We start from the raw sequence: 23,899 nt of genomic DNA on the forward strand, positions 1-23,899 counted from the left end.
TCTCTTCCCCCACATCTGGCCTATCTCACCAATTCTGTTGCTGCCATAGGTCTAACCACCATCTCTGACCCTGTCAATCACGGGAACCTTTTACTGGTCTGTTTCCCTTAAGTCACTTTGCAACTTGACCAAATGAGTATGTTACTGTAACACTAAGTTAGCACATGTGACTCTTCTCTCACCTCATGTAGTTTTAGAGCTATTGTCCTCATGGTAACCCAATGGGTCCCACCAGACCCAGTGGTTTCTTCCCTACTGTCTCCTCTTGCTCTTTACTCCCTCACCTCTTACTGATCAGCAAACTCTTACGTCTAGAATCTTTGCCCACACATGTCTGCATGGTTAACCCCTACAAAGGAAGACCTTCTCTGACCAACTTAATCCCAAATTGTTACCTACCTTCTCCCAGTGACCCCGTCACTTAATTTTTACCTTTTAGCTCATATCTAACATGTTCCGTATTTTACTTACTTACATGCTTATCGTCTGCCCATCCCCACTAGAACATAAGCACTGTAAGGCAGGCTTTTCCATTCTGTTCACTGCTGGATTCCCAGTGCCTAGAACACAACCTAGTACAGGTATATCCATCATATGAATGAATAAAAATAGGGATAGCTGGTAGCATTCATCGCATGTTGCATATGCTAGTCACTGGACCTCAAATTCATTAAATGTTAGCCACTGCTGATGACGTTTGTGGTTATTATATTTTTAGAAATTTCTGTTATAAGAGCATGTTACTCATTGCTCCAGACCAAGAATACACATAAATTGTTCCGTTCTACTAGCTGTGGCTGGACAAGTCCCTAGGGTAGCAATTTAAGGTGAGTAAGTTTGATCAAAGAAAGAAATGAAGAAAAATCTAAGTATACATTTACTTGGCATCATTTACATATGAATCTATGTATTTACATTTTATATATCATATATACATTTGCATACATACATGTACATAGATATTTTTGTTGATAATCTAAAATGCCAACAAAGTAATGTGCCTTTTTCATTTCATATGGTTTTATATAGGATATTCTGGAGGATCCTTCTTCTCAACTGTCTCAAGTAGATCATCTTGATCTTTATTTCATCTTATAATATTTTTCTTTACATTCTGTTACAATCTATATGTGACTCTGGAAATAGTATTTTTGTAAAGGCAGGTAGAGCAGGGACACTTTTATAATATGATCTGTTCCTTGCAGATTATCTACATCAGTATAGATCACTTCCTGAGCTTAGTCAGCTCTTGAATTATGTTGCAGGTATTGTACAGAGTGAGTAGGAACAAAAATTCTTAGCTGCTAACCTCCTTTTTTGAGCAGCAGATTGAAAGTCTAGAGATCTAGGTTTTGTGGTTACTCTTTCATTGACTGACTGTGGCCAGGTTAGTACTTTAATACTTTAATTTCCTCTTCTGTAAAATGGGATAATAATACATGCTAAATAGGAAAATGATTAAGATAATATCAAAGCTGTAAAATTGCTTTGAGTTGGGTTTTTTAAAGGCAAGAGTATTGTGTTTGTACAGGCATATTTCTGGGCTGAGAGCTTGGGTGTGTCTCGTTTTCCTTATTCATAAGTGGCCATTGCCCTGTAAGTACCCAAGAAATATTAAATGAGTTCTAAATCTCTCAGGAGAGCATTTATTTTGGTTTGTGTTTGTTGACCAACATTTAACTTTGCCCTTTCATTTGTTTTACTAGTCTTTCCTCTGCCAAAGTACTGAATTCAAATTTCTGGGTTTTTATGCTTCTCCCTCTGGAGCCATGCGGAGTGCCCAAGCTGTGATAGGTGGAGTGCCTGCACAGGCATTCAGGATGCAAGCAATGAGAGGGAGGAAGATGGGAGAACACACAGTCCCCAGTCTCCAGGGTTGACGGGCAAAGTTGAATGAGGGGAGCCAGCTTAACAAATGTCTTAAATGAAATCAAGGATGTAGGGTGAAGGGATAATGAGCATCAAGGGAGATGAATTTGACAGACCACTGGAAGACTTTGTAGGACAAACATTTATGGAAAAAAATAGGTCAAGACTTTCAGAGGGAGTCAGAAGTAAAACTCCAGAGCACAGAAGGGTATTGTCCTGCTGGTTTCACAGGCTCACTAGGAATAAAAGATGAGTAAGGCCCAGGTCTCCCTGAGGGCTGCCTCTAATAGGGGATGAGACATTGTTTCTGTCAGAAGAACTGACAGCAGTATTATTATTAAAAATACAGCTAGCCCTCCAAATTCATGAGTTTAACCAACCTCGGATCACAAATACTGTGGGGAAAATAATTAGTCTGTACTGAACGTGCGTAGACCTGTTTTTTCATGCCCTTATTACCTAAACTATGTGGTAGAACAATGACTTATGTAGCATTTACATTGCATTGGGTAGTAAGTATAAGTTATCAAGATGCTTTAAAATGTATGAGAGGATGTGTGTTCATTACATAAGGGACTTGAGCATCTGTGGGTTCTGGTATCCCAGAGGAATCCTGAACCAATCCCGCAGGTGCCATGGGGCAACTGTACCATAAAATAGAAATGAAGTTCTGAAGTGGTTGGTAGGGTGGTGTGGCTCTATCCAGATGGTGACTCTGGCATGCTTGAAGTGAATGGATAGTAGTTTAGCAGACAGACTGATGGGAAAGGCCAGGGAAAGAGATTGGTAGGCAAACATGACAAGCTGGGTTGGGGTGTAAGGAGCACTAGAGTGACTCTTCTTGCCCAGGCAGTAGGATTCCTGTCTGAAAGATAAGGCAGAAAAGGTGGCTCAGAGTCCTGGAAGGGAATTGAAGGGTGCTGTGGGGGGAGTTTGAGAGTTAAAACATGGGAGTTGGAGAGCAGCCGTCATTTCACCAGGGAAACGAGGGGTAGTAGCAAAGAATTAAAGGGAAGAAAACAGATTTTACTGTCTCTTGGGAATTGGCTCAGATTTCAGAATGTGGGGATTTGGGGGTGGAGAAAGGTTGTCAAACTGTGAAGAAATTCAAATAGAAGAATAAGAGGGGAGCAGGGGACTGCATTAGAGTAATAGAGTAGGCATTCATCTCTGGACTAATGTCTATACCAGGTGGAGTGATGGGACATGTTCCAGGAAGAAGGCAAAAGATGGAGTCCAGCCAGAGAATGACTGGCATGGAGATCCTCCCCAAGGCAAAGGGGACTTGCAAGGTGTGCTCAGACAGCACCGAGGGCTGTAGCCGAAGGCTGCAGAATGATGGGGAGAGCAGAGGGAGGCAGAGGTGGAGAGAAACCAGGCAGATCTAGGGCCTTATGGTCTTATAGAAGAATTTGGAGATTATTCAAGGTATAATTGATAACCTTTGGAGGGCTTTAGAAGACATACTCTGTAGACTATTTTTAAAAAGATGATTCTGGATGCTTTATGAAGAATAGATTTTTGGGAGGTGTGTGTTCAGGCTGCTGTAACAAAATACTGTAGTCTGGGTGACTAATACGACTTCACTTTATTTCTCACACTTCTGGAGACTAGGAATCCAAGGTCAAGGTATAGGCTTCTTAAGAAGTGTGTGGTCAGAGTCCCATTCCTGGCTATTGACGACTCCTTCCCACTGTTTCCTTGCTTGGTGGGAGGGGACTAGCTAGCTCTCTGTGGTTTCCTTTACAAGGGCACTAATCCCATTCCCAGGCTCTGCCTTTGTTATCTAATCACTGGTGATCAGATTTCAGTATAGGAATTTGTGGGGCCTATGGATATTCAGACCATAGCTGGAGGTGAGGATGGCATTCAGCATAATAGATGGAAAGACGGCAGTATGGGAGTTCAGGTAATTTAGAGGGTTAGAAACTGGATGACATCAGAGTGACAGATTAAACACATGGGGTGTGGTAATAAGCACATCTAACTGGCCACAGTCTGTAAACTGTAATGAAAAGTGGGCATCTGGAATTTTGCATATCTGTGTGACACTATTAGGATTTTTTCAGTGCTTTAATAACTAATATAGTTATTAAATTATGACCAAAACATTTGTAGAGTTCTGGGTAGCATTAAGTATGACATACCACTAACTTATTAAAAATTTTGAGTTAAGTAACTTTTGAAACCTAACTGAAATGTGATAGAATGTTAACCTGTTGGTACTCAACATCTGGATTTGTTACCCAATGTGAAACAATTTTGTCTAAATGTTACTGTGTTACCTACTATATCTACATTTCACTTTAGACTCTGAGCTTTAGTTTCCCCTTCTGTAAAATTAAGGTCATAGCCACACATTGCTGGGTGTTGTAGGAACTAAATGGCACAGAGCTTGACATGAAAGAGCAATTTGGTGAAAGTTACTACTGTTCATATCACCTGTGATATTTTACCAATTTTATTTGGTAGTGTGGTAGTTAGAAAAATGAAATAGTTTTATTTAGAGCCAACTTCTTAAAAAAATGTTGAAGAAATTAGATGATGAGTTTTCTGATAACCATTCTTGGTCACTTTTCATAGCTTTTTATTTATTTTTATGAGCCACTTCTCTGGCTCATAAAAAGTGGTGTCCTTTTCCTCCTTTTGCTGATGAGGAAGCTAGTTTTCAATGAACTTCATTGAGATGGTCACCAAGTGAACTAGCCTCCAACTAAAGATACCGTCAGCTGTGTTGTCATGTTTCACATGTTGGAGTCACTCACCAGGGACCTCAGTTACACACTGACCTTGATGACTGCCCTGGAGACGAGTGTCTGCCTGACTCTGTGTTCGGGTTTCATGTTTTCTCCCTTGTTTATTTGTGTCTTAGCTACATTATTGTACCAAGGTCTGTTTCTAAAAGCCCATAGCTTCATAAAGAACTAGAAATAATGTCTACTCAGAGAAATGGATTAGAAATAAATGGAAAGTTTACGAAATAGTACCAGGAATGGGTACCAGAATACTCATTGCCTATAGTTTCTTTAAACGTTTTTTTTTTCTTAATATAAGAGTTTGGGAAAATGAAATAATTTTATTTAAAGTCAGTTATGACACTGTCAAATTTTATTTTCAATTGAGGATTTCTTCGGGGGTCATATTATTAGCAAATAATCAAATCTCTCCTTACATGCCCAGAGTTGTATATATCTTCCTATTATGTATTAGTTGAAAGAGACATTGTGGGAAATAAAAGAACTTTCTGATATTTTAACTGTACTTTATAGTATATTAATTTATTTCAATGTGAAGAGAGAGCCTACAGAGTGGGAGAATATCTTTGCCACTCGTACTTCAGATAGAGCACTAATTTCCAGAATATATAAAGAACTCAAAAAACTCTACACCAAGAATACAAATAATCCAATCAACAAATGGCCTAAGGAAATGAACAGACACTTCACAGAAGAAGATGTACAAGCAATCAACAGATATATGAAAAAATGTTCAACATCTCTAGTAATAAGAGAAATGCAAATCAAAACTACCCTAAGATTCCATCTCACCCCAATTAGAATGGCGATTATCAAGAACACAAGCAACAATAGTGTTGGCGAGGATGTGGGGAAAAAGGTACACTCATACATTGCTGGTGGGGTTGCAAATTAGTGCAGCCAATCTGGAAAGCAGTGTGGAGATTCCTCAGAAAGCTTGGAATGGAACCACCATTTGACCCAGCTATCCCACTCCTTGGCCTATACCCAAAGGACTTAAAATCAGCATACTACAGTGATACAGCCACATCAGTGTTCATTGCTGCCAGATTGTGGAACCAACCTAGATGCCCTTCAGTTGATGAATGGATAAAGAAACTGTGGCATATTATACAATGGAATATTACTCCGCAATGAAGAATGATAAAATTATGGCATTTGCAGGCAAATGGATGAAATTGGAAAATATCATGCTAAGTGAGATAAGCCAATCTCAAAAAACTAAAGGACGAATGATCTCACTGATAAGCAGATGAGGACATATAATGGGGGGTGGGAGGTATTAGCGTTAGGGTTAGTGTTAGGGATAAGGAGGGTGGTAAGAGTGGAGGAAGGAAGGACTGTATAGAGGGAAAAGAGGGATGGGAGGGGTGCAGGGGGAGGGAAAAAATAACAGGATGAATCAAACAAAAAAAAATTATTTCATTCACCATTTTTTAAAGTTTTAGACTGTTCTAGCAAATGCCAAAAACATAGTCATGCTGTTTTTAGCCTAGATTTGGCAATATGTAATCTACTTCTGAGCATGTTTTTCATTTCTAGATAAAGGTATTAAAAAGCAAAATAAGGAGCTAGTGGGTGTAGCTCAGGAGTATAGCACTTGCCTAGCAGGCCCTGAGCTCATTCGCCAGCACTTTAAAAAACAAGTTTAATAATAAGGTCACCTGTATTCTATATAACCCACTATTCTCGCAAGTCTTAAAAATGATCTATAGAGTATGAACACTTTCATTCATATTTCCTTATAATCAAATTTAACAGGTGTGTTTTTCTTTTCTCAGAAAAAATAATAGTGAATCTTATGCTTAAACATTTGGGAAAAAATAGATAACCATGACCAAATATAGCTTTTTGAGATGATAGTCATTGCTGAGTATGAGCACATAGGATACATGGCAGGAGAGGTATACTCCATCTGGGAAGAGCACCAGGGGATTTTGAGGATGATACCATGCGTTTTTCATATTGACATTTGATTAATCTATTAATATCTCCTCAGTGTTTCTTTTGTGGCTCTTTTTGTTTTTAAGCACATCTCGAACATTTAAACCTTTAAGTAACTTAAGAATTCCAAATGTGTGAAATTCTTTGATTAAGGAAGTAAATGCCCAGAAGTGTAGATTGTTCTTTGAAACACTTTTGTGCTCTGCTTTTTAACTTTGGTGGTAGGAGATCCTTGTTTAACTTTACACATGGAAGACATTCCAAGCTTAATTTCAAAAAGATTAAATACCAAAGATCAGAAAATTCTTAACAACCACTTGAACTTGTCATCTTATTATTAACATTGATAAATTCACATGAAAAACTTCATTCCATTTTTTAACTTCAAGCAAATAGTAAATGCAACTAAATATGCGATGTTTTTACCTAATTTTTTTAGAAAATGGAGTTGCCTTTTCTAGTGTTATCATTTTTTCATACACCTCATTCTCAAGATAACTGAAATCACTTCAGGGTACTCATTTGACTCAATTTTGAAATATGGAAATAGCTATTGGGGGTGAGTGTGGTTATCTTTTGTGTGCTGTGAAATAATTGGACAAAATAATTTTAAGATAGTGTTGTTTACCAAAAGCAGTAATTTTGTTTTTCATCCTCTAAAGACTTCGAACAGATCTAGTCTTGATAGTTTTCTCTTAGGTGTTTCTCACATGGGTCAGTTTAAATTGCAAATAATTTCTATTTGAGAGAGCATTTCTTTTTAAGAAATTTAGCTGTTAGAGTTCACACTGCACAATTCACTTTGGTTTTTCTTCTGTGGTAGTCTTAACAACATTTATACAAAGTCATTTTTATTTAGTTTTGTCTCATTATTCAGTTATGTTTCTGTTTTTCATTATACTTGAAATTAGAGGCACTTGCCTTTCCAAGACAACTTTATACTGAATAAGTTCGTCTTCAGAGCTGATGTACATAGCTTCACTAAGAGAAATAATCAAAGACATCTTCTATGGCAGGTGTTTCTGACCCAGTTTGTAAAATGTAGATGAGGAGACAAAACATCCAGATTATATTGATAAAACCTTACTGACTTACAAGAGACTGTATGTACAATAAAATGCTACTGTAGTTGCCTCTATTTTTTAAATTAATTTTTAACCATACAGATAACTTTATCATTTCATTCCTCTTGTTAAAACAAAAAGTATGAATGAGACAAATTCTTCCGTAGCTACCACACTTTGGTAGGCATGCCATCCAGCATAAGAACAGCTACACCACACAATTATTGAGTGACTAAATGTTCAATATTCTAAGAGGAAAGCCTACCCGCTGTTTGTAAATGTTCCGTGTTTATTCAACTCAGGTTGCTCCAGGGCAAGGAAAACTTGAATCCCTGGGGTTGAGGAAGAGGAGATTTGAGAGGGTGAGGTTCTGATCTGTGGTAGAATGGGAGGAAGGTAGAGCAGGACTATTCTTGTCTGAGGAGACACAGGATTCTTCTGCTGAGGTTAAGTCGCACAAACTTAGGTAGAATTTGATATTAGGAGAAGTCATCACATTCAATACGCCTGTTCACATGTGTACATCAAATCATTTCATTAGAGCCACCGATAAAAACTCTAATTCTTGCTTAGAGTTTTATTCATGAACATGGCTATCTATTTGATAGCTACTATTTATGCCTATTCTACAGTAGGAATTTTCCATGCCTTATTTTTAAGGCTATTATTCCTATTTTACTGATGAGAAAATTGAGACTCAAAGAAGTAAACAGTCTATTCTGAAGCCCCATCGTGATTGGGAAGTGGAATAAGGGTTGGATACTGTCTTACAGATGGGTCCTTTTACTTGACACTGTGATGCCTAAGAGGATTGGTTTCTGATATGTACAAGTGTAATTGTTTAATGTCTTTTAACTCATTGAATGTCACAAAAATTTTAAATTCTCATTCTAATGTCATTCTGATTTTGGGGGCATTTTCCCTTTTTTGACAGAGAAGATACTATGCGTTTAACTAAATGTACTCAACTCATCCATCATTTGAATGACAACTCAGGTTTAAAGCCTTATGAATCCTAATTAGTAGCAGCATAGTGCAGTTTGAACTCTTTTGGACAGTTGTGTGTGTGTGTGTGTGTGTGTGTGTGTGTGTGCGCGCGCGCGCGCGCGCCTGCCCACCCATATGGAACCCAGGACCTCCTGCATACTGGGCAAGCACTGAGCTACATACACCCTTTGCCCCAGTTAAATGCTTTTGGTTTTTGTTTTTTTTAAAAAAAAACAACACATTACTCTCCAAACCTCAAGTTGCAATATTCTGGTATCAAGCACTTCAGTACTTTTTTGGGTTTGTTTTGTTGGGTCATTAAAAACTTTAAATGAACCTGCAGAATTTGACTGAGAATCTGCCCTGTTTTTCCCTTTTTCTAGGTCTATTATTAGCAGAAGATTTTTCTGCATAGTTGGCACGCTGTACCTGTATCGGTGTATTACAATGTATGTAACTACACTCCCAGTACCCGGTATGCATTTCAACTGTTCTCCGAAGGTAAACTATTCCTCACTGTAATTTCCCTTTTTGTTTGTTTCTGGTCTTGCTAGGGGCCCCTTTGACTAAGGCTAAAAGTGAGCATTTCTTCAGAATGCAGTCAAGTCCCTCCACCCTCATCTGGGAATGTCACTAAGCAATAGGGCCAGGCAGCCACACCCTTCTCAGAATTTCCAGACCTGCCAGTGCCTCCCAGCTGGGGAAGTTTGTGGTCTAGGTAGTGTGTTGGAAGCAGTTGAGCTTTGCGTGTGGGTGTAGCTCTTTGGTTTCCTGCCAGACTTTTAAAATATCATTCACTCCCTTGACACAGATCCAGAGGCTTTTGTATGCTTCCTCCCTCTCTTAAACAGAAAGCTCAGTTCCAAATGAAATCCTTTTCTGCTTCTTTCTATTAATCCCGGCTGCAGAGCAAGCAAGAGAAATATTCCTATCCCCTAGAAGCCCTCTTCTAATTCGCATTAGGTCACTTCTCTGGAAGTACATATGACCTTATATCTACTACCTCTCTGGTAGCATGGAAGTTTTTAAGAATTTTTCTCCTCTCTTATCATCTCTGTCTTTCTGTTAGGTGCACATTTAACACTCTTTACTCAGCTTGGTCTTGGAAGAATTTTTAAGTAGGGAGATCATTGGAACCTTATGATAGGAAAAAATTTAATTTTTAAAAAATATTTACCTACATTAAAGCTCTTTAATGCAGTAAGAAAAAGAAAAATCTAATTTCTCTCTTGATTTTAGTGGAAGAAACTCAGAAATACTCTACTACATTTGAGGTCATTTCTTTGCATTGCATTTCTTTGCATTTGCATTGGTCTGGGGAAACAGCCAAATGCTTTCAGTCCTTTTCTATTTCTGTTCCTTCCAAAAGAGACCTTGTCTTGAAAGGGTGCTAGAAAAATCACTCTGAATTTTTAATGTGGCATCTTTATTGTATGAAGTTTGGAGTGTTTTAGTTTGTTAGTGCTCTGTGATCTCCCTTCATTTCTAGATTTACATATGTGCCTGCAGAGGTAACTCACTGTTTCTTTCTTGCCTTTTTACACTTTTTTGCTGCACAGTACTTCCTGAACTCTGGAGACACTGTCCTGGAGATGAATGTTGCCACTGCTCCCTTCTCTTAGCAGCATTCCTCCCTGGGCTCCCCCTTGTGCTCTTTCCTTGGCCTTCCCAAGAAGCCAGCTTGCACCTTTTCTATCCTCTCTGAAAACAGTGACTTGAAGCACCCAGGCAGGGTACAGGAAGTATCTTGTTATCAGTGAGAGGATAGGAACTTTTACTGGGGACTGACTTGATATGCAACAGGTTCTCAGTATAAACTGACAATTTAGGACACTGACCTAAGTTTAGTTCAGCTCCTGAAGATAGTCTGTGCATTAAAACAGTTTGCTGCAGAGGGGAAGGTTGGTGTGGATTCTGAGTAAGTCCACGTAGAAGATGAGTCCAACTCTGAGGGGCTGTGATGTCTCTCCCCTCTCTGAATCTAGCCTGTGTCTTCAGGACCTCTGCAGTTCCACCCAGTTGCCAGCAAACCCACACTATGGAGTTGTGTGACCCCTCAGAGTTCACTTGAGTCCTCAGCCTCTCTAACCACAATTCCTGTGGCTAACAATAGCTTGTGGGTTTTCCTGGTAAATACAGAGATAACAGCAGGAACTGTTGCACAAAAGCCAAATTCAAGTGTGTCACTCATTTATCATGTTGCCAGAAACCCACACTGGGCCATGATTCTGTGACAGTCTTCTGGAAACTGGAATTCAAAAATAAACAGAAAAGGGTGAAATATTGGCATATCCCTTAGCAAAAAATTAGTAGTTAAAACCATTAAATCTAATTACTACTTCTTTGGAGACTTCTAAGACTCTTACAAAAAGGATCCAGAATACAATTTTCTATTTTGAAAATTTTCAGTTGTGTCTAAAGTAGAGAGACTAGTGTAAGGAAATCCCATAAACCCAGCACCTAGATTCATTAATGATCAAAGATGTACTGCATTTAGTTCATCTATTTTTTCCTTTTCTTTCTTTTTGAAGCATTTTAAAGCAAACCCAGACAGTGTCAGTTCATCTCTGCCTATTTTAGTATGCATTTAAAACCTGTGGATGATTTACTGCATAGCCACAATGCTGCTGGTATTCAACAAAATTAACAATAATTATTTGGTATTGGCAGTTACCAGTTCGTGGAATTTCCTGATTGCCTTAAAGGCCTTCTTTTCTTCCTAGTTGGTCTGCTTACGTTGGAATCCAGAGTCTTTCTTTACCTTTGCTTGCTCTGTCTCTCAGCAGTTCTTTCTCTTTTTTCTCCTGCCAGTGACTTGTTGAGATCACATCATTGGTCGTGTAGAACAGCCCACATTCACATTCTATGTTAGTCTCTCTGTTTTTCTGGTGTCAGGAAACTCGTTCTCAAACTCCATATTTCCTCTGAATAGAAAGTTGACTTGGGAGACTTAAATATATTCAGTTTTAACACAGGCCAGAACACTTCACAGGTAGAACAGAAAGATTTCTGAAACTAGACAGAAGGGTTACAGAAGTTCCTGAAGGCTTGATGCTGCCCCTTGGATGGCAGATCGAGCTTAAGAAATTCAGTGGTCTCTGAAAGGCCAGGTTGCTGCTCTGGGGATCAGTGTCATAAGGGAGAGGCGGTGGTACTAGGAAGACCTTGGAGACCAGCTCTGCCTACTTTAGAGTGATACCAAGCCTAAAGGATTTGGAATTGAAAGGAACCTTACAGGAAGTCACTTGAGCCCAGTGTTCTTCTTGATGTCAGAACGTCATCATTGTTGCCAAATCATCCTCAGCCTCTCTCTGCGCAGAGTAGTGTTCTGTCACCCTTGTAGCACGAGTTCACCCAGCAGTGGAGGAACACAGAAGTCAGAGTCAAGGTGGTTTTGCACAACTGTTTACTAACTGAGTGGTAGATGCATTTGGCAGGTCTTTTAACTTCTAGGAGTCTCAGTTCCTTTATTGGCAAAGCAGACCTAATGATGTTATTGGCATCTGTCTTAAGAAGTTGTAGGTGTGAGAGGAGATAGTATATAGGGGCTCTGTTACTGTAAGGTGCTATACAGAAGTAAGAAGAGGACTTGGTATTATCATGGTTCAACCCTAGACTCATTCATTCAGTGAAAAGTGATGTTACACCTTCTTCAAGTATCCACTGTATTTCAGGCGTAGAATACAAGGGGCTGAGCAAGATAAATAGAGTCCATGTGGAAAAGAACCTTAAAATTCACCTGGTTGAGACTTGTACTATGTAATACATTTTTAAAATGTTATAAAAATCCTCAAGTTAATCTACTTGCCCTAAGGATGAAAAGAAGAGACAGATTTGAGCAGTATTTAAGATGGATATAATTTGGTTATAGATTCATTGTAGGAAATGAAGATAAAAGGGAAAGATTTCAAAGACTGGATTTTTGCTGCTGGGATGATTATAGGAGAGGGAGGAAAAGGCAGTTAATGACTTCAGATGAAACATGGAGTGTGAGGTACTTGAGAGATAGCTAAGTGGGGATGTCTGTGACGTTTACCGTGTAGAGAAGTTAAGATGAAAATCAGGCCTAGAAAACAAATTTTCATGATTTATTCTGTTCTGGATGGTGGTTAAAACTGTGAATATGGATGAAAAGGCTCACAGACAGGATGTAGAAAATACAGTACTTCAGGAATTGGATATTCCACAGTTTGAGACACCATTTTAGGCTGATCCATTGGTAGATACACTTATAGTTCCTGATTTTTAAGGAGGGAGCTTCACTGTATGACTTTCTGTTTACTATAGTTATGTAAATTTTTTAATTAAATGTTTTCTTTTTACAGATTGCATTTTTTTTGTACACAAATGGGTACAACTTTTCATTCCTATGGTTGTACACAATGTAGATTCACACCCTTCATGTAATCATACATATACATAGGATAATACTGTTTCATTCTTCTATCTTTTTGTACCCCACCCTCTCCCATTTTCCTCTATACTATCCAGCATTTATTCTTCTCTTCCCGCCACCACCCCCCCACCATTATATATCATCATCCACTTAACAGAGAAACATTCGACCTTTGGTTTTTTGGGCTTGGCTTATTTCACTTAGCATGATATTTTCCAACTTCATCCATTTACCAGCAAGTGCCATAACTTTATTCTTCTTTATGGCTGAGTAATATTTCATTGTGTATATATACCACAGTTTCTTTATCCATTCATCAATTGAAGGGTATCTCTGTTGGTTCCACAATGTAGCAATTATGAATTGAGCTGCTATGAACATTGATGTGACTGCATCACTGTGGTAGGCTGATTTTAAGTCCTTTGGGTATAAACCGAGGAGTGGGATAGCTGGGTCAAATGGTGGATCCATTCCTAGTTTTGAGGAATCTCCATACTGCTTTCCAGAGTGGTTGCACCAATTTGCAACTCCACCAGCAATGTATGAGTGCCTTTTTCCCCACATCCATGCCAACACTTACTATTGCTTATGTTCTTGATAATAGGCATTGTAATTAGAGTTAGATGAAATCTTAGGATGATTTTAATTTGCATTTCTCTAAGTATTAGGGATGATGAGCACTTTTTCTTATATTTTTTGATCATCTGTATATCTTCTTTTGCAAAGTGTCTGCCCAGTTCCTTAGCCCATTTATTGATTGGGTTCTTTGTATTTTTGGTGTAAAGTTTTTTAAGTTAGTCATGTAAATTTGAGCATGGCTCCCCCCTCACAGCAGTCCCCATGTTAGATACTCAGTGTGCTTTCTTAGCACCAGTGCTCAAACTCATAGCTCGTAAGAAAAATGTCCCAACAAGTGTACCACAGTTGTAAGGAAATTAATCTCTGATTGCAGTGTATTCCTCACTTCAAGAAACATAACAGTTTGAGAAATAATCCTTGTGTGATACAAGGAGTTTAGGATGAAGAGCAGGCCTCTTGTTGGATGCTGCTGCAACAATGGCAAACCACAGGGAAAGGTGGAAAGGGAAATAGGTGTGTTCAGTTCCTGGACTGTGGGTGTGTGGGAAGCACTTGTCCCACGTCCCAGGGCAGGCTTACGCTGGAGGCTGCCGAGCACTTGATACCTTGACCCCATGTTAACTTCATCACGATTTTCTCCATCTTGTTATTACTGTTCATGATTCATTGTTTTTAAAAGACAGAAACATTTGAGAATTCTTTGATTTTCTAAGCTTCCTGTAGGTAAGTTTTTATACTGGTTTAGCAAACTCTTTTTTTTTTTTGGAAACACCAGAGATTAAATCCAGGGGCACTTAACCACATCCCCAGGCCGTTTTTAAAAATTTTTTTATTTTGAGACAGAGTCTCACTAAGTTGCTTAGAACTCCTCTAAATTGCTAAGGCTGACTTTGAACATTGCGATCCTCCTGCCTCAGCCTCCCAAGCTGCTGGGATTACAGGCGTGTACTGGAGTTTAGCAAATGTAAAAGAAAAAGCCTGTACCCTGGTCCCCAGATACACAGACAGCCTAATACTAACAGAAGAGAAGAAATAATTGACACTGCTTTCATATCTCATTTTAGTTATTGGATGGGTTAATCTAATAGTACCTAAGCATTAAGGTAAGATGTGCATTAGTTCTGTCTTAGGATTTTCTGTGGTGGCCTTAGATTTGAAAACCTTTGAAAAGAAAGATTACAGCAAAGGCACTTAGCTGACCGATGCATTAATGTGGCCTGGAATTTTCAGTGAAATGATTCTCTCAAACTTGAAAGACATGCTTTTTAGTTTAGGTCCCCAGCACACAGCCCACTTTTGGACAAGGGTCATGTTTGGGTGGCATCTGAGCCTGATTGCGAACTGGAGCAATAAAATACAAATGAAACAGCAGAAAGACCTTCATTTTCTTCTCTGCTGCTGTCAGCTTGCCTCAGTGCATGGATGAGAAAGGTCAGAGCTTCTCTTTCAATTTGCTGCTGAGCCGCTACTCGAGCCACAAAGGAGTCATCACCAGCCTAGCAGTCCCTTTTCTGGAACCAGATTAGTCTCACAAAGTAGTTGACTCTGCTCTTTGGAATTTTTTTTTTTATTAATACATTATACTTATACATAATAGCAGAGTTCGTTGTTACTTATTCATACGTGCTCACAATAGAACAACATAATTTGGTTGGTTTCATTCCCCAGTACCTTCTTTTAGGTGTTTCTTACTTTCTCAGATAGCAGAGTATTCCTAGTACCCTCCAATGCTGACAAACTGATAATCTGATAAGTTTCCTGCTGATCATAATCAGGACTTCAGAATATGGTTAGTTCCATTACCAAAATTACTTTGATTTCCTGTTGAATTGTGTGGAACTTAAACACGGTGCTTGATTTTACCTAATATTCTGCTTATCTCCCAGATTCTTATTGTCAGTATAATATTCCTTTTCCTTCTCATTTTTTTTCCCAGTTTCTTGCTAGTAATTTTCAATAACTGTCCCATTCCCCCAAATGTTCTATACTTTCCCTTTTCTCTCTGTGCTACTGTTCTTTTTTAAGATAGCAGTGCACCAAATCATATATCTGTCTCTTTTAAAAATTACATTATCCAAAATAAATTGTACTTTCATTATAGATACATTGAAACAATGCAAAAAGAGGAAACTTTTAAAAATCACCCATAGCCCTATTATTTATTAATGTTTCAGTACATTAGTCCTTTATTTTTCCATATGCATATTTTCTCTCATAACTCTAATTATGCTATCTATGTATTTATCAGTCCTGCTCCTTATATTTATCATGTAATATATGCATTTTTACATGATGGTTTTTTTAACCGAAGAAAAGATACCACTCTCCTAGACTGCAAGGCAGGCAGATGGTTGATATGATTTCCTTTGATAAAAAAGCAGGTTGCTTATTTCCTGAACATATATTTCTAGAGAACCGTCCCTATAGCAAGTAAGAATATGGGTAATAGAAATTCATAGCTTATTTTTACTTAAGATTTTATGAAGCCTTTTAAGTTTCCTTATTAGAGGCCATGAAAAAATATTAAGAATTTTTGATAAGGGAAAGAGAGACTGGTGAAGTATTAGTGTTTTATTGCTCATGATTACTTAGAGATGCTTGCCCTCCCCAAATGCCTGCCTGATATAGAAATTGATGAGTACATTTGATAATGGAAAAGTGCAGCAAGCCAAATCCTTCATAGCTGAGTGGAGGCAGAAGTTTTCTAAAAAGTTGTCTACATGAGCTGAAAGAATGCACAGTGAAATTGCTACTGCCTGACAGTTGTGGTAGGCATAACATTTGTGGATAAAACCACATCTTTCCAGGAGTGGAACAGTTACCATAGGGAAGAAGAATTCAGGAAAGTCTCTTGAGTGTTCAAGAGCTGATAACTGAGAGGCATCCTGCAGGGCTGCATGTTTAAGGAGACTCATCCCAGTTTGACTTGCTGGCTGTCAGGCATTGGGTTCTCACATAAGAACCCCCTGAACGATTGACCTAATTTGGTAATAGTCATGCTGCCTTCAGTCTATATTTTAATATTTCAACAGTTATTTTTGCAAACAAATATTAATCTCACTTTGGCAGGTAGGACTTAAGGATGAGAATGTGGTGTTCTTACATTTTTCAGATGAGAAAACTGAGACCAGAATGAGGAAAATGTTTTGTCCATAGTCATCTATGTAGTTAATCTAACACTGGAGTTTGAAGTTGGATTCATGCTTGTTAGTGTTCCTATAAAAGTGAATGTTGAGACCAATATAGCACAATATAAAGCAAGGAAAGTTAAAATCAAATTGAGAGAGAACACTTTGTTTAAGAAGGCAAACAAAGGTAAATGATTCAATTTTACTAGAACAGCAGCAACAAGAAAGTAAACTGAGAGACACTGTTCAGCCTTGGACATTGTCCTTGTTGTTTCTCAAGGTGGTTGTAGCACTAGCAAGCTCTTTCCAGGGACCTAAAAATGAGATTGTTTGATTCAGAGGTAAGACCACTGTGTCCTCACATGCTGATCATAAGCCTATATCCATTTACTTCTGTAAGATGAACATCATAACATCTGCACTAACATCTGACAGGGAGGAGTCCGTGAAATAATTAATAGGAAAACTCTGGTAGAAGTTTGGAATCTGTCTACAAATAAAACTTTTATTTTGTAAAAACACCCTACTATATCTTTTCTTTTTAACTGTGCAACTTGATAACAGTAAAACAAGGCAGGAGAAATGGGGGTCAGCTTTGAGCCTCACCCTGCTGCTGTAAAATCTAAAATATTCATCATAATTTCAAGCACATTGTTTTCCCAGTAAGGGCTTCAAGATCAGGCTGAAGGGCACTTCCATGACTTTCATTGATTCTTAAGTAACTGTCACTGGTTAGGAAGGCTTTATGCCAGCTGAAATTTTGGAAAGGGCGTATTTGGGTGTTTCAGGTCATAGTCCTTTGGGAGTTGGTGCTGAGGGAGACTGCCATGAGTGTTGCCTGATTTCCATTGCAGGCTGCTCTGGATATGTATTGACAAGAATTTACCCATCCTCTTTCTGGCCCTGCTCTTTGATTTCTTGCCTGAACTTTGGTCTGGGTATCTAGGAAGCAACTTTTTGTGTATGTTTCATGGATAATAGTGCATTTTTTGTTTTGGGGGAAGATTGTCCTTCAGGTAAAATACAAAATAATTCCCCCTGGCAGGTTGATTCTCTGAGTGAGTGATTGGGTGAATGAGTACTTTGAGGAGTGCTTGGCAGTTCATGACCATTGCACTGTGGCATGAATAGTATATTTCTGTAAGGTATCTAGGTTGCTTAAGTAAAAGTCACTCTCTGTGTATCCATTTCCTGGTGTGTCTAAGTTTGTGAGGGATTGGAAGTACACAAGGTAACATAAAATTTTGAGATAGTGTAGTCATTTAATGACAGGGATATGTTCTGAAATACCAGTGGTTATGGAGTTTCATCATTGTGCAAACATCATGACGTGTTACACAGTCCTAGATAGGGTAGCCTACTACACACCTGGACTATATGGTGTAGCCTATTATTGCTCCTAGATTTTGTTATTGCCAAATAATGTAGGCAACTATAACACAATTATCAGTATTTGCACATGTAAAATAAAAAGGTATAAATGTATGGTATAAAAGAAAAAATGGCACACCTGTGTAGGGCACTTACCATAAATGGATCTTGCAGGGCCTCACGTTGCTCTGAGTGAGAGAGTGGTAAGTGGACATGAAGGCCTGGGACATCACTATGCACTGCTGTGGCCTATGGACACTGTGCTTAGGCTGCACTAGGTTTCTAAAAACCTTTTTTCTTCCTCAATAATAAATTAATCTTAGCTTACTGTAACTTCTTTACTTTATAAACTTTTTAATTTTTTTACCTTTTGGAATTCTTTGTAATAACACTTAGCTTAAAACACAAACACGATACAGTTGTACAAAAATATTTTCTTTCTTCCTGTTCTTATTCTGTAAGCCATTTTTTATTTTAAATTTTTATTTAGTTAACTTTTTGAACTTTTTTGTTAAAAACTAAGACAAAAACATGCCATAACCTTGGCTACACAGAGTCAGGCTCATTACCACTGTCTCCCACTATTACATCTTGTCCCGCTGGAAGGTCTTCAAGGTCAGTAACATGCAAGGAACTGTCATCTTCTGTGATAACAGTTACATCACCTCCTGAAGGACCTACTGAGTCAGTTTTTACTAAAACTAATTTTTTTAAGTAAAAATAGGACTGCACTCTAAAATAACAAAAGTATAGTAAATACATAAAGTGATAACAGTTGTGATTATCATTATCAAGTGTTATGCAGTGTACATGGTTGCATATACTGTGCTGTTACACAGCTGGTAGACAGGTTTACAAAAACATCACCACAAACTGTAAGAAGTAACGTGCTGCATCCTGACATTATGATGGCTGCTATGTCACCAGGCAATAGAAACTCTTCCCTTCCACTGTAGTCTTATAGGATCTCTGTCATCCATGCAGTCTGTTGTTGACTGAAATATAGTTGTAAGGTATGCGACTTGCGTGTAAGGAGTCAAAGGACTTGGATTCCAGTCTCAGCACCACCTCTGAGTGCCTGACTGAGATAGGTTTTCTCTGCTGACTTTTCTGGGCTGCTCTAAGATGAAGCACTAGTAAAGGTCAAAGATTATTTTAAATAGAATTTCTGCTTCTTAGCCCTCACTTTCAGCTCTTCATCAGTTAGGTTGAAGTTGATGATTTGTGCAGCAGCATCACTTGATGGGTTTTAGTGCAGACTCTCCCCTTCATTCCAGTTAGGGCACTGAAGTGCCGTGACTGCTTCTGCTCTTCAGATGAATCAGGAAAAGCCAGTGCCCTAGGCCACCTGCAGACTGAATGAGAACAGACTGTCATCCATTTTTTCATCAACTGGAAACAATACCTGGGAGACTCATTTTTTAATAAGCAAGGCTTGCTGGGTTTCAGTGTACTTGATGGCTTGCCTCCTTCAGAGGCCCTTCCCTCCTCCTCCTCCTCCTCCTCCTCCTCTCAGTTTCTGTGTTTTGGTATTAAGTGGTTTGCCCACTTCACTTCATTTCTTGGTCATTCATTAGAATTTGAATTTATTTTTACTGAAAACTGATGTTCTATGACCCTGGGAGACCATATTTCACAGATATGAAACTTTTATGATAAAATTTTGTAGTGTCCGTTGCAGGTTTTTATGTGAGTGTCCTCCAGATAATCTCTGCTTTCAACAGTGGACATTTAGGAGCCCACTGATAGAGGAGGCTCAAATTCCAGTTACAGTTGAATAATAAGCGTATTTCAGCCTCTCTTTCCACTGGATGCAGCCAAAAAGCACTGTGGAATGTTTGTAGCAGCTACCTGAAGACTCAAAAGTAAATGTTAGCTGGCAGGTTGGGGAAGGAAACCAAAATGCAAAGAATGGGGGATCCAACCCCAGGTTTCCTGTTTCGTGTTTGTTTCTCCATTTACTATCTTGCTTAACTTAAGGGCAGCACAAATCCTAGAACTGTACTTGCTGCAGGCAGAACTTCAAGAGGATCCCTTTCTCTCTGGCCCAGGGAGAGGAAGGAAGGCCACTTAGAGACATAGACTAGGAGAAGCCTTCCCCATTTTCTTGTGACCCTGTGAATATTTAGAATGTAATTTAGAATGTGAATATTTAGAATGTAATAATATTTAGAATTTAGATTTTGTCTAGGCATAGTTATTTGAAAACAAAGAATTTTACCATTTTGTTTTGTTTTTCCCTCTTAAATAGGAAACCGCTTACACCATTACTATCGTACACAGTTATTGGAAACTTATTTTTTAATGATTTATTAAAGAGTTGTAGTCTGGTTTAGTGCTTCTTGTACTTTCGTGGGCATCTGCACCACCTCAGCTTTTGGGTCAGTATGTCCAGTCCTGGGCCTGGTCTAATAAAGCCAGACTCCCCATTGTGACCAGTACTGTCCCTGAACCAGACCTTGGATAGCAAGGGAGCTATTTGATAGTCCTCACAGATTGTTTCCAGTTTGCTGCTTTTATAAATATTGTTACAATGGGATACTGTCCATAAGCTTTTCTTCATATTTGGGGTCATTTCTCTGAGGTAGACTCCCAGAAGCAAATGGGCTCAGAGGTTATGGCCATAGATATTGCTGGTAAACGATGATGATCTTTACAGAGGATTTTTGCCAATTTTCATAAACTAGATGAGGCCATTAAGGCTCAGGGTGGTTCGGCCACCTAGCTTCATTGGGAGAGTCATGATTGTAACCTGGGTTATTTGGCCTGCTCTTGCCAGCTTGGCCGTGTGGTGGGCCACAGCTCTCTCAGCTCCTCCCCACCACTGGCACATTCCTTGGATTAAAACTGTGCTAACTCAACCCAGGAAGATGTAAGCTTCCAACAGATTAATTTTTATTTCTATTTGTTTGACAGTTTGTGCCTCTATCTGGTCACATCCTTTGTCCTTGAATAAATTCCGTTTCCTCAGTTGGCCTCATTTTACTTGATTTCTAAGTGTTGTGTGTACATGATAAAAAATCTTAACTTGTCTCTGCTACAGTTTTGCAAGTTGTCTTGTACTTTGCTTCTTTAAACATAATTAAGTATTTGAGATCATTGTAAACATCCGTCCTCTTTTCCCTTTTCCCACTAGACTTGAAGAGGCTTTCCATGTTTGGCAAATATGGGAAAATATTTTTAAAAGAAAGCATAGGGGTTTTAAGGACACCTGTAAGAAGTACAGCATTGATTTTTTTTATTCTGTTTTCCTCAATGCTGTGTTTACCTCATAACTTCTCTTCCTCTCCCCAACACAGAGTCTTCTACAAAGATTTACTTGCTAAAATGAGAGAGCAAATTATGAGGAGATGCCACCTTAGGAATGTGATTTATAGTTTTTGCAACACAGCCAGCGGGAGTTAGGAATGATAATTTGAAATATTCTAAAATGAGATATCCAAGTTTTTTTGCCAGAACTTTCTTCTGCATATTATCCATTGTTCTTACAGAACTAAACCAGACTTTTAATTTGAAATTTTAGAAAACCCTTACCATGTTTGTGTAGTTATACAATTTAAAAAACTTTTAAGTTCTGTCAAATTTGTTCCGAGACACAGTGGTCCTGGCCTTGACCCCATTCTGGCCCCCTTTTCTCCTTCATTTTAGCTCTTTGGTTTGAGTTTTATGGTATTTGCCACCATATCTTCAACTCTTTTTACATATTTTTTAATATGTTTACTCCTGGGTCTGTAAGTATTGTGGGAACATTTCTCTGTAACTTTTGGGTGCAGACTTTCCCTTCTACTGACTTCCTGCTGTGGAAGGCCAGGTTTCCTGTCCTGTGCCTTTTCCTCACTTCCTTCATCCCTGCCCATCCCCATGTCACACCTTCCAGCTTCTTGTCCTGCCTTCCCTCTGTAGTTCTCAGTTCTCTATTTAGCTCAATATTCAGAGCCTCTATTATATTAGTTCTGAAAATGCTATTCACAGCTAAGCCATGTGCACAATTCTTTTTCACTCTAGAGTTTGTAATTGCCTTTTTGCTTTCATGATTTTCTTTGTACTTAACTCACCTTGAAGTTAACTCTCCTCCATGTGGTCAAAAACATCTGAGTGTTCTTTTAGTCTCCTCTCTTTGAAATCCTCTCTCGAGCACCTGGGTCAGTCCCTTCCTAGCCCAAATGTGTGAGCTACTACATGGTTCTTTTCTCCCTCTGCTGGTAAGCTGGCAAGACCTGTTTCTTCCTTTCCTCTGTGTTTACTCACTTTGTGAAGCATATCCTCTGTAATTCCTAGAAAAGCATATATAGGTGGGAAATATTTTAGAATCTTATGTATATGAAAAAGGTTTTAGTTTATCCTTTGGTTTAATGCTTATTTATAATATGGATCAGTATAGAATTCTAAGTTGGAAATCGCTTTCCATAAGAATTTGAAGGCATTTTTTCAAAAACCTTCTGTTTTCCGTTGTTACTTTATAAAAGTCTGATTCTAATGATCCTTCATATAAAGCTTGTTTTTAATCTCTGGAGACTTTAACATCTCTTATTCATCCCTGTTTTTGAAGTTCCATGATGCTATCTTGTGATGCAGGTCTTTCTTCTATTGTGCAGAGCCTTCAGGGATCTCTGAATTGGGAAACTTATCCTTCATGTGTTCTGTGCAGCCTGCCATCCTTAACTAGAAATGTCGATGACTTTTTGTAAAAGAAAATTGTAATGAAATGTGTCTCCCAAAACTGGAATATTATCAGTTAATTGTTGAAAAAAGACCATGGTGATTAAATCGCCAACAAGAATTTAAACAGGTGCTGCCAATCTTAAAATACAGACAATTCCACATCTTATTTGACAGAGCAAATCTAAGTTGCAGCAAGTGGGTTGTTCAATCCATTTAATTACTCTAGTATCCAGCCCAGCCTTGCATCATACACAAGCAGATTAATTTACAAACTTTTTTCACTCCTATTAAAAATAAAAGCATCTAATGCTACCCACATACTTTCAGAAGATTGAAGGCACATTCTGCAGAGTCCCTTGTTTGATGCATTGACTATCCCAGCCTCTAACTGCTTCTGCTAAGTTAGTACAATAGTTGTCCTCCAGGCCAAGCATGGCAAAAATGCATCTCTAAAATTTTCTTTTTCCAAAACACCAGTTTTGGTAAATAAGTCCACCGATTTTTCTCTGATAAAATTATTTAAAATTTGGTAAACATCTGTTGAAATATGCTATAAAACATCAAGCAAAGTTCCAAAGCCAAATACTTCATTTTTAGGACCAAACTTTCTTTAGGTGCAGCCTGTAGACTGGTAAATGTTGAGAGGGTAAACTTCATGGTGTGGATTTTGTGTGTCTTAATAAATCCTAACTCTGAATATAAATAGTAATCATAGCACTTTCATGTGACTGATAATCTTGTTTTCTTCTCTCCTGCCAGCTTTTTGGAGACTGGGAAGCCCAATTGCGAAGAATAATGAAGCTCATTGCTGGAGGTGGCTTGTCCATCACTGGCTCTCACAACATGTGTGGTGACTATCTGTACAGCGGCCACACAGTCATGCTAACACTCACCTACTTATTTATCAAAGAGTGTAAGTCTAACACAACCTTCCACCACAATTTCGTTACCTGCCATTTCCCAAGGTCTGTGGTTCTTTGGAAAATCATGTTGTGTGCAAGGGCGGCTGAAGCAAGACTGGAGGCTTCAGGAGGGCGTTGGCTTCATCTTATCATCATGCCTGGAATGCAGCTGGCACCCAAAGGGACTGTGTGGAAAGACAAAAATGTGCTTCTCGAAAGGTGTCTTTTTTCTCGCATGTCA

The 23,899-nt window shown here is 38.6% G+C and overlaps 1 protein-coding gene across 6 annotated transcripts in view; it reads left to right on the forward strand.

Annotated features, from left to right (window-relative positions):
* Nucleotides 1–23,899, forward strand: part of Sgms1 (sphingomyelin synthase 1) — a 318,450-nt gene that overhangs the window by 289,383 nt on the left and 5,168 nt on the right. For all 6 annotated transcript variants that reach the window (XM_047552418.1, XM_047552417.1, XM_047552419.1 and 3 more), the window contains 2 exons: nucleotides 9,004–9,121; nucleotides 23,516–23,669. In XM_047552418.1, the coding sequence (XP_047408374.1) occupies nucleotides 9,004–9,121; nucleotides 23,516–23,669 (272 nt within the window). The remainder of the gene's footprint in view (nucleotides 1–9,003; nucleotides 9,122–23,515; nucleotides 23,670–23,899) is intronic.

This window comes from Sciurus carolinensis, chromosome 5, assembly GCF_902686445.1.
Source record: "Sciurus carolinensis chromosome 5, mSciCar1.2, whole genome shotgun sequence".
Taxonomy (NCBI): domain Eukaryota; kingdom Metazoa; phylum Chordata; class Mammalia; order Rodentia; family Sciuridae; genus Sciurus; species Sciurus carolinensis.